Source organism: Patiria miniata, unplaced genomic scaffold (assembly GCF_015706575.1).
Source record: "Patiria miniata isolate m_02_andy unplaced genomic scaffold, ASM1570657v1 HiC_scaffold_20, whole genome shotgun sequence".
Taxonomy (NCBI): Eukaryota; Metazoa; Echinodermata; class Asteroidea; order Valvatida; family Asterinidae; genus Patiria; species Patiria miniata.
Window position 1 is genome coordinate 13902006 of NW_024037059.1, and position 11716 is coordinate 13913721.

The window sequence follows — 11716 nt, forward strand, 5'->3', positions numbered from 1 at the left end:
TACTTTACATTGTAGAAATAAATGTTGAGATGACCGTGAAAAAAAGACTTCCTCACTCGATTACATGTAGTACACTAACACTTTATTGTTCAATTTTCATGTAAACTAAACGCCTACCAATGGGTTAGGCTATCCGGTATTTTACATGCAATTGACAAAGGCCTGCTTTCTTTTCATGAAAGGTTCCTTTCAAAGTTTGTTCAACCAATACATTAAGCAAGAGACAATTGGTCATTGAAAACTGTAGTTTGTTGTGACAGTCTTATTGAACACTTTTTAAACTAGTGGGAACTATTCATTTTACTGGATTCAGTCACTGAGGTCTATTTTCTGGAATGAAAAAGCTAATTAAAAGTATAATAGCTTAATTAAAGTGTATTGGGTCGCTCGAGTAGCGTCTGACTTGGGTTGGTAACAAGTCATTTTGCAATCCCAAGTCAAGTCACAAGTCATTGTTTGCAAGTCCAAGTCAAGTCACAAGTCAAAGCTGGTATTTACAAGTCAAGTCACAAGTCACAAAAATAGCGACTCGAGTCCGACTCGAGTCCAAGTCACATGACTCGAGTCAGCAACTCTGTTATTTACATGTATTATTTTACGTATTTGATATAAAGTCCAATGCAAGTTCAACTGATGAGTCATGAATTTGACGAAAGGGCAATTAGCAGCATTCAAAATGAAAATTGAACTGTCAAGAGAATGTTGTTCACTTTTATGATTAAAAAAAGCTGCATCAGCGAGAAACATCCACTGAGTATTGTTACAGTTTGAAGAAATTGAAATAACCCTCAATTTGAGAGAGGGCCTAAAGCTGCTGATTGGCCTCTTAAACAGAGCATTTCATGTACGTGATGTATGTGTGTGGACAGCATTCTCAATTGTCCCCTCATTGGTAAAGACAAAGCAACATGAAGGAGAAATGCAAGAATGCATGCCAGTAACCAGAAACTTTTAAAGACAGGTTGTACCCACAGGTTGTTCAACTGTGGGTCTCGGTGCAGAAACCAGAACTCACATGCAGTTTGTTCCACATCATCAGAAGCTATTTCATCAGATATCACGATCTATTTTCTACAGTATTTAATTTCTCAGTTCATTGCTGAGCTTTTGGGCATTGAGGTATTCAAAATGAGACGGAACTGGGCACAGGCTAAAGTGGAGAAAAACTTCTTTTTTTGTAAAACCGAGTGATGGTGATTTTTTTTCTTTCGATTTTCCGATTGATGAATTATTTGTAATCTTTGATAATTTGGAATAGTCTGCGGTGCCTGCCTGTGCTTTACGTTAGCGGTTTTTTTTGTATGCGGTGTCTGGCCGGGTAAAAACAGAATCAAGCTGTCGCGGCGTGAGTAACGAAAACACGATTTTTTTTTTTTTCAAAGTTAAAATGTTACAATCGTATGAAGTATCGCATTTCATGTTAGTATGAGCAAATTGGAAAGGAAAGAATTATTTTTGAGGAAGTGTGGACGTAATAACTACAATCGAACGTGAAAACACGTATACACCAGTCTAGACAAACTTCTCTGGCGCCCTCCAGCGAGAGTCAAGGTGCAGTCTATAATGATCGCAAAGCCGCAGAAACTTCAGTTGATCTTTGCTGCATGCAGTGAATGGAACACGTTTAGAATAAAAGTCGCTATAATCTCTGTTAGACATCATGGCGTCAGCCGATTCACAGAGAGAATTTGATTCCATCGGCTGTGCCCTGGTTCTTCTGTCCTTCACCGTCAACTTATTGTATGGATGTGTATTAAAGAGCCTCGGTGTGCTGCTACCGACACTAACGGACCAGTTTACGACGAACACATGGATCATTGGCATTGTGACATCATTGATAGCCGTTGCCTCAGATATCACAGGTGAATGTTAATTGTCAATTAAGAGTGCGTTATGGTATATGGCATGTTTCCATTTGGCACGTATTGCTCCATTATAGATTTGACATTTATTGCTCAATTATATATTTCGTCATGTGTTTTCATTTTTGTTTATAATGTATGGATGACTGGTCCTTCTGTGTAGTGTATAACAACCCAACAGGAGTTGTGAGCTGTCCCTGGTACATATAAAGAAGTACAGGGGACAAAGCAAAGCGGAATCCCAATTAGCGCAAGGTTGCATGCAAATCATAAATACAGTGGATGAAGCCCAACTAAGACTGTACGCCCAGCTCTACGCAAGACATAAAGGGAGATGTTTTCTTTCTTCATTGATAGTTTGGCCTGCAACACGACAACAGTCATTTAAATTTCTGCTTGACTGAATCAAGTTTTCACCGTTGCCGCCCCACCGTCCACTCTTAAGCAGCTTAAAAAAGTGTAGATTTAAAACAAGTAGCTAACTAGAGAGATAAAATATTAAAAAGATTAAAGTTAATTAATCGAGTTGAATTAAGTACGAGAATAAAGGAAATGATGGTTAAAGGTGAACTAAATTATGAATACAACTAAACACAATAATTACTTGAATTAAACCGTTAGTTGACAGATATACATGTGATAACCATCAATGCATGCCTGACTGAATTTTGCCACTATACTATGCTTGGAATCGGATTTCATATAACGTGCGTGTATGCAGCATTCGTAATATATCATTATACACAGACTCAAATTAAAGGAACCTTCACACATTTCTTCTGTTCTTGTAGCTTGTGCCACAGCCAAAATTGTATTGCCGGACACCGATTGTACTATCCGGTTAATCAAAGACATAATCGCAATATTAAAGCCATTTGCGTGTTAAATTTGAATAAAATCTGGAACGCTGACTTAATACAATGCTTTGCACGTTTTAACCTAGCATTCTCCCGACCAAAGAGACTGTTACTATATCACGTGATTCGGGGCAAGCCTTATGCTAGCAACCCCCAGCTCCGGCATGGTCTGGTGTCTTTGTGCCATTCTCACCCATTGTGAACGATGTATTGGTGCTACGCAAGAGCTTGCCCCGAATCATGTGATTAGCAACAGTGTCTTTGGTCTGGAGAATTCACAGTTAAAATGTGCCAAGCATTCTGAGCAAGTCATTGCACCAGACGTTTTTCAAATGTAAATACCAAAGGTTATAGGTTACACGCAAATGGCTTATTAGCGGACACGCCAGGTCCGAACAATATAATAAGATCACGCAAGACAGCAACGCATGGGCACACCGGTCTCAAACCATGGGCACTGGGCCTAAACTGTAACACATGGGCACACCATCAGGCCCGGACAAAACATATAGCAATATCTTCCCACCAATGTTGCACACTTAGTCGGGGAGTTGAACATAATGCACGCAAAAGCGTAAGATTACCTAACATTTCATTGGCTGAAGTTATTAAACCCCATTTGGGATCAAGGTGATTTTTCATTTCACAAAACATAACCCGCCCTTGAACTAATAGGACGCCATTGCGCGACGTCGCTTCAAGGAATTATACAGGCTGCGCCGTCCAGACCACTTGCCCGCCCGTGTTGAAAGACAGGTAGAATAATATTTTCAATTATTAAGACACTGCGGTAAAACTGGGACAATAATACGCGGAGTATAATATCTTTTACCCTACATGTTATTATGGTAAAAGGTGATAAGTTCACACATAGCGTGTACGGTGTACAGACCGGCGCGGGCCGTTTCACACATATTCGTTTAGTCGTTATTTCATAATTCTCAACCCAAATTGTATCAAGCAGTCTCCGTTGTAATAAGAAAACATTGTGTCACGAGATCCCCGGATTATTTAATCGTATTTTTCAACGATAGTGAAGAGAAACTTGGAAAAACAGGTGGCTGATAATTGATATGTGTAACTTGAGCCCCATGGCGTTACGTAGACTACTGTACGCGCGAGCTGAGTTGGACCATGGTTGGACCATAGATCAAGGAACAGGTCATGGCCACAATTCTCTACCTGTATAAACGGCTTTGTGTGGCGTCACGGTCCGCAGACCCGTTCACAGACTACATATTCATTGAGACTCAAAAACTTTTATTTGTCCAAGGTCTATTCACCGCACCTCTGGAAAATCTGTTTGGTAGCCGCAGGGTGGTCGTCGTAAGCACTTTGATGATGTGCCTGGGTCTACTCGTAGTTCCGTTTGCAACAAGCGTCTTGCAGCTAGCCGCTTCTTTAGTTCTACTTGTAGGTAAGGTATCAAAGTTACAACAAACATCTGACCAAGAATCAAGGGGCCAACGAGAGCCATGCTGCGAACCACCCCCCCCCCCTCCCCCCTTCTCTACCAACTCCACCTCCCCCCCCCCCCCGAAAAAAAGGTGACGATTTATTCGGTATTAGAAGCATGGCAGTAGAAATTTGTCTCGCAATAGTCAAGACCAAAATACGACGAAGGATCCCAGTATACATTCGAGTTTATCTCAGATTTTAAAAAGACATTTTTTTATAAAGGGAATATATCACCGTTTTTACGAACAGCCACACACACTATATAATTATGTTGATTTTGAAGAAAAGTGTTTTCGAGATAATCGCGAAAGAAGTTTCTCATATGTTAAAACTGCACGAAATACTTTGCAACAACTTTGTGCAGTAAAAAAAACTTCACATGATTCTATGAGAGCTGAATTTTTACAGGAACCCAGTAATTAGATATAATTCTACTGTATTAATTAATAAGTAAAGATATGTGGCTCTTCGTGAAAACGAAAATTCAAGCTTCCTACTTATTGACCTTTTCTGTTCAATAAGTTGTGTACACGTTCAAGGGGCCAACATGTATGTGGCTCTTCGTGAAAACGCAATACTCAGTTTTCGAGATATCTACCCCTTGCATCATTAATGTTATTTTTGAAATTAATGATGTGATGCTTACAGAAACATGTCAAAATGGTGAAGTACAATGTTTTAAAGCAAAATAGTGAAAAAAATCGAAATCGAAAAAAAGAGGTAATTTTTGGTATGTGTGGCTGTTCTTGAAAACGGTGATGTGTGCTTGGCCGGTTTAGGCGGTTTTAAACAATTTGTTTAAAGCCAGAGTCCACTATCCAAATACTAACTGACGTAATTATTGTTGAAAAACATACATGTACATGTACATGGTTGAAAGATGGCAAAGTGACTAAACTCCCTGTGAAATTATTCTTTCTGGCAAGCTGTCATTTTGAAGAAATCAACGAAAGAAGGCCTTTCCAACGGTGCGTCTTAAGAAGCACCGTTGGAAATTTCCGTAAGTAGTTCGTTTTTGTATTCGGTGAAGCGCACGCAAGCGTTGACACGACGCACACGCGCGTGCAGTTGCTATAATTCGTCGGATCGGTGCGCGACATCGCGTGGCTGCAATTGGCTCAGTGAGAACGTGTCTCGGACGCTGAATCCAGGCCCAATTCAAAACATGATTCAGCAACTTTTGATTTGAAATCGGGATCCTAGAATGTTGTTTTTCTCGAAATATACAGCTGAAGCTGAGCTAAAACTTCATCAGGTTAGTTGTTCAGCACCCTTCTTTAGAGTTTGATCACTTTTGTTGCTTCAAACGAACAAAATGCACAAGTTACAAATGATGGACTATACCTTTAAGAAGCACCGTTGGAAATTTCCGTTTACTTAGTAGTTCGTTTTTTATTCGGCAAAGCGCGCGCAAGCGATGACATGGCGTACACGCGCGCGCGGTTGCTATAATTCGTCGGATCAGTGCGCGACATCGCGTAGCTGCAATTTTGCACGTACCCCCCCCCCCCTCCCCCTGCAAACAGGAGGCTGGGAAGGGTCACTGATATCTAAATAAAGAATGGATAGCGGATATCCCGACCTCGTCCCCAGGGTGTCGAGCAGTACGCGCCCACCGCTACCTGCTCTCTCAGCCTAGTATTGGATCATTTGCATGTGCAAAATGTTTGAACACGTATGCAAATGAGGAATAGTCTGGTGCCTACATGTACGTCACATTAGCGTTTGTTTTTGTATGCGATGTCTGGGGTAAAAACAGAGTCAATTCGTAGTAGCGCGAGCATGGCGTGAGTTACGAAAACACGATTTTTATTCAATTAAACTGTTTCGATCTTAACGAAACAATATGCAGTATCACATTTCATATTAATATCAACAAATTGGAAAGGAAATTAATATTTTCGAAAAGGCGTGGACGAATGATCGCGAAAACACGTACTGCACGTTGTGAATAAAAACACCAAGTACACGATAAAAATCCATAACTAGCCAATTGCGGTATCGAATCAGGATACAGGAGGAAAGTTTCCTATCCAGGGTTTGCTATTGGAAACCGTGTTGGAAATAAAGTAAGCACTGGGGACGAAGTTGGGGTTGCTGCCAATCACTTGAAAATAACATATACATGTACGTTTTTAACATGATGGCGCGCGTCATGTACTGTATAAAGGACGTATGCGATATGCGATGTGGATTTAGGCACAGACCGAGCGCAACCCAGACTTGGCCAAGTCTATGTGAATATCGGACTTTGAAATAATGACTCACTGGTAGTATATTGCGCATGCATATGTGGGGAATTTGAACGTTCAACCAATGAAACGTAAAAGGCACCGGATTTCATGGGAGTCAAAATTTCATGTGACACTGGAACAGTGTTTAAGACCAGCTAGCCATGTCTTCATCATCCGTTTAATACCGGCCACGTGACGGGCTCTCGACCAATAGGAATGCGTAATCGGTCCTAGGTATTTTTGAATAAAAATTAAGTGAATCGCGATGGTACAAAAGAAATCATGGTGCCAATAAAGACGGCAACTTGTCCTTTGTAGATCACCAGCCGGTCTCACCGGTCCGAGTCGCCAATATGGCGTCAAGTTCATCCATTGTGCGGCTAGATCCGCTATCCAGTCTTAATAGAGATCAGTGGAAAGGGCTGACGAATTAATGCTCTGATTGGATAGATCTTGCGTGACCACGACCCTGCAAGGTTTGAAACGGCCGTTAAGACTGAGTCATTCATCACTCTTTTATTTCCATTCATTAATGCGGCGCCCTTTTTTTGGTTAAAAACATAATGTAGGACAATCTGTAAAAATTATCTGAATTGTAAATTTTCAACTCCCGTCAGTTGCTCAGGCTCCGTTTCGAATTCACGAAGGCTCGAAATGCATATCATTCGACGCTCAAAATGTGTCCACATGGTCCGCAATGAAAAATAAATCACATCCGGTATGGTGTGTATGCATTTCTATGGCAAACTTTTCGGATAGTATTTGCGCGCATTGGCTAACAGCAGTCTCCAGCTTAATAGATGCTTTATACATAGGCCATAATAAATTACCCAGAATACCATCCCCACTTCCTTCACCAGATTCTGTGAAGCTCCAACCTCGTCCCCAGGGTGTCGAGCTGTTCGTGCCCACCACTACCTGCTCTCTCACCCTGGTATTGGATCATTTGCATGTGCACGATTTTTGAACACGTATGCAAATGAGGAATAGTCGAGATAGTAACCCGCCGCGGCGAGATAGTAATTCGCCGCGGCTAAATAGGAACTAAATTTTTCTTAATTTCTCTTGGCCCTTCTACGCTTCCGTAGAGTGGCATGAACAAGATGAAATTTATAAAAAAAAAAAGTTTTTTTTTTTTACAGGAACGAGTATTGGAATCCTCAATGTTCTGAGTAAAGCTTTACTTGCGAAGCACTTCCGTCGACATTTAACCGTCGCCTGCGGCATGGGCAATATAGGGCAGGCGATGGCTCTTCTTGTTTTTGCCCCCATGATGCAGCTTTTCCTGGATACATACGGCTGGAGAGGGGCAACACTTTTGATGGCTGGGGTCTGCTTTCATGCCGTACCATTCGCTGTCCTCGTCAGAGATGCTGATCATAAACCAAACTATCAGCCCCTGCCAAGTCGAAATGAGCATCACGAAGCAGACTCACCTGGCAAGAACTGTCCTCTTTCTGCATTTTGTCTCCGTCTCTACAAGGCTACGAACCTCAGAATCCTCCTTGAGTTCAATTTCGTGATAATGTTTATGCTCCGATTCGCACTCAATATAACCTTCAACACGTGGATGGTCTACTTCGTCCCCCATCTTGTAGCCAAGGGGTTCTCGCCCCAAGTGGCCGCCGCGCTTTGCTCGCCGGCAGCGGTAGGGTACCTCTTCGGGACAGTCATCTGGGCTCCTTTCATCGACCGTGGTCTGGTGAAGTGTACATCAGGGATAATCGTGAGCAGCTTGGCTTTGGCCATCTCCTTTTTGGTAGATCCCTGGGTGAATAGCGTCCTTGGTATGGCGGTCATCAGCTTTTTGCTATGTCTATTCTTATCGGCGTTGTATACCCTTAATGATGTATTTACTAAGGAACTGTATGAGGCGGAACGACTCACGAGTGCGTTCGGATGGATTCGAGCTTTCGGATTTCTGCCTAGGCTAATTGCTGGATTTTTCCCTGGTAAGATACACAAGTTTGAAATAAATTTATGATCAGGAAACAAACCAAAGAGTACTAGGGCTGTAAGGATCCGTTTTATAATTTATGTGTACATTATCAAATTTAATGGAGCAAAATAATGTACAATGTAGTTACAAGTGAAGCATAGGCGTAGACCGCGGGGGGGGGGGGGGGGGGGGTTAAGGAGGGTATTTGCCACCCAATATTTTGTAAAGACTGCTCTTTTTTCAACCATTGCCCTTTTTTCTGAACAAGTGCCCTTTTTCAAAAGAAGTTGCGCCCTTTGTGCCATCTGCCGTTACGGGTGCCTTTTTTGTTTAATTGCAAGCGTGTATCGCCCTGAAAAGCACCATATATTGTCCGTTAGTGTGCATAATCGTCAGTTTTGAGCAGCGCCCCAATCGACAGATGGCACCAGCCCCCCCCCCCCCCCCCCCCCCCCTTATCCTCGCCTCGGCATGCGCAATACTACCAATAAATAAATATTCGAGTCCTAAATTCATACTACACCAGCACAGCTGCGCTCTGCGCGACGTGCTCGCCAATCTCCACATAAGGAGTTGTTTACGAGTACTCGGGAGAGGTACAAACCATTACATAGTAGTTAGAGGGGTGTTTATAAAAACATATATGTATTTCTTGGCTCGTTTTGACCCATGGACCGAAAAGGTATTTATGAATTAGACTTAATGACAAGTCGTTAGATAGTCGTATTTTGTCTGTGAACGTTACTTCAGGCCGAACTGCATCGGTGCGGCTGGCATAATACTAGTACGTAATCGGCCGGGTTGCGACATATCTAACGACTTGACGATTATGTTCTCGCACCGTTATTCATATATGCAAGCGGCGCAATACATATGCAGTGCATTTTTGCGGTGAGATCCAATCGCACACCGCTATGCAAATGAGGACTCATTCATCCCGTTACAGAGTGAGTTCTTCTCAATGCGTCGGGGACATGTTTGCAGATCGGGCGACGTTTGAGCTGCCAAATCCCTCAGCTTGATCAATTGTGTATAGAAATATAATGTATCATTGTGATATACTTGATTTATTTGAGTCGTCTATGTCCTATAATAAATTTTGTAATGTTACACAACACAAAGTACAAACCCTCGAAGTAATGAGAATGACCTTCCGTAGCGGCCTGGAATGCACGCTGGAATCTGAACCAATCAGAGTGCTCGCATATAATTCGCTAGCGATTCAAAATACTCCCATATTTTGTGTACAAAATAGAAAACGTTTTCGCCAAGTCGGTTATTGAACATCAATAGTCAGCATCATTTAGTCTGGGAACCAGGCTACGCGCATTGCAGTGATATTTTGCGTGCATGGAGCCAGTAACCGGCATTGCGTACTTTAACAATAACCGACTTGGCACCAATTCTATTTATGAATGGGAATAAATATGTGCTTGGCCGGTATTAAACAAGTCCGTTTAAGACCGGCTTGGGACACCGTGGCCTGGTTGCCAATAATTTCCTTCTTCTCCGGCTGGGGCTATTATCAGCATGCATTAACCCAGCCGGTCTTAAACGGACTTGTTTAAAACCATTTTTTCCTTATTAATAGTGTCATTTGGGAAAAGAAAATGTCCACTACACCATCAAATGCCATCGCCATCAATATAGGCCTACTTACACTTTTTTACACAACTATATGTATTTTTTTAAATAATCTTCTAAGTTTGTTCTTTCTGTAGGTTGGATTTATGAAACGAGAGGTAGCTACGACGTGGCATTCGTCGTCTTCGGCTTTTCGCCTGTTGTCTCTCCACTCCCGATGGTTTTTGGACAACTCTGGAAGAGCCATAAAGAGAGGATTTAGGGTGTTAATTGGTGTGGCAATAACCACCATCTTAACCACAGATTCCGATTCATGATATACACCTTCATACGGAACTGCAATTCTCAGTTCATTGCTGAGCTATTGGGCATTGAGGTGTTTAAAACAAAACGGAATTGGGTACAGGTCGTAGTGGAGGAGAACAAACACGAATGGGGGTGTGTTTTTTTTGTGTTTTTTTTTCGATTTTCAGATTTGTTAATATTTATCTTTGAAATGTTTACTACACATTATTTAAAAGAAATAGTATTCGTTGATTCAAAGTGTCTTATGGGAGAAAATAGATGGAATATTTCATTTTCACGAATACATGTGTACATAACTCGAAACTTTAAAGACCTTTTTCTCAGTAGTTTGCTCTTGACATGTTGATACATTGTAAATAAGAACTCTAAACAGCCATTAATTGTCAACGGAATGTCCGATTGAAGTGCAACAAAGTAACTTGTGGGGAAAAACTGGGGGGAAAAATAGCATTAGTCTTAATGTTATTTTCTGTTGTAGCCTTGGGACATCTGAAAGTGGTGCTCTTTTATTATTTGTGGAGCTTATTTAACCCCATGCGTACGGGAAGCGGTCATGGCAGCGGCCGCTAATCCTCATTGGAATGCAGTTGCCAGCTGTGGTATGCCGTGGCACACGGCTAGTGGGTAGTTCCACAGCTGCTGCTTTTGTGCAGTCCCGCTACTACACAAAGGATGTGCAGTCATGCGGGCCACTTGCTCTATGTGTGGAGGAATGTCCCCATTACACCCCGTCCTTAAGGGGTTAAGAAACAAAAACAAGATAAAATAATATTTTCAGCACTTTGTTAAACGATGGCTCCCACGGCTATCAAGGGGCCATGGTCTGCAATGATCCACTTTCCACATTAATTTTGTTTATTTGATATTGGTCTATCTCTGTGTCAAATGTGGCACCTCTAACACTAAATGCACCATAGGTTAATTTGCTGTTCCACCCACTATACAGCCGATTTGAGTGATTTAGGGGCACGGTAAGCAAAAATGGATATAATGAGCCCAAGTTTCAAGACAGACCAAATAGGGTAGGGGCACAGTATTTGAGGGTGTCCTCGAAGCAATATACACCTCGATAACACGAATGTGGATCAACTTGGGACCAACCACATTTTTCTTGGTTACCCACCATCCTATGCAGATGGTAAAAAGTGACACTCGGTCACGGTGGGACCGTTATTGTGAGACAGCAGTGGCCCAAAATATAGTTTCATGTTTAAAAAAAAACTCCAAAAATTCAGTGGTTTTTTTTGCTAGAAGGCAAAAATACCGGCTGTTTAACTTAAGAGCACTATTTTCGGATGTCCCAAGGTATACTACAACAGAAAAAAACAGGTTCGTATGGGTGTAACAGTGCAATAAAATTCTCATAGACACTAGTGCTAAATGCCCATAATTCAGAATTCTTTTAAAAATACTCGGAACTCTCACAGGCATTTAACCTGCACAGTAAAATGATGATCAACATGTCATCTTTCATTT

General features: G+C 41.7%; 1 protein-coding gene across 1 annotated transcript; it reads left to right on the forward strand.

The window, feature by feature from the left end:
• The first annotated feature begins 1388 nt into the window (after nt 1–1388).
• On the forward strand, nt 1389–10822 carry LOC119728441 (monocarboxylate transporter 12-like). The gene is made up of 4 exons (XM_038200682.1): nt 1389–1862; nt 3993–4136; nt 7554–8363; nt 10072–10822. The coding sequence occupies exons 1-4, from the start codon at nt 1661–1663 to the stop codon at nt 10194–10196; spliced, it is 1281 nt and encodes a 426-aa protein (XP_038056610.1). The 5' UTR covers nt 1389–1660; the 3' UTR covers nt 10197–10822.
• Nucleotides 10823–11716: the final 894 nt, after the last annotated feature.

Bases quoted from the DNA above. Each gene is read 5' to 3' on its own strand.
- LOC119728441 (XM_038200682.1), top strand. From the start codon at position 1,661: ATGGCGTCAGCCGATTCACAGAGAGAATTTGATTCCATCGGCTGTGCC. The intron at 1,863-3,992 runs GTGAATGTTAAT...TATTTGTCCAAG, and splicing joins CGTTGCCTCAGATATCACAG to GTCTATTCACCGCACCTCTG. The intron at 4,137-7,553 runs GTAAGGTATCAA...TTTTTTTTACAG, and splicing joins TTCTTTAGTTCTACTTGTAG to GAACGAGTATTGGAATCCTC.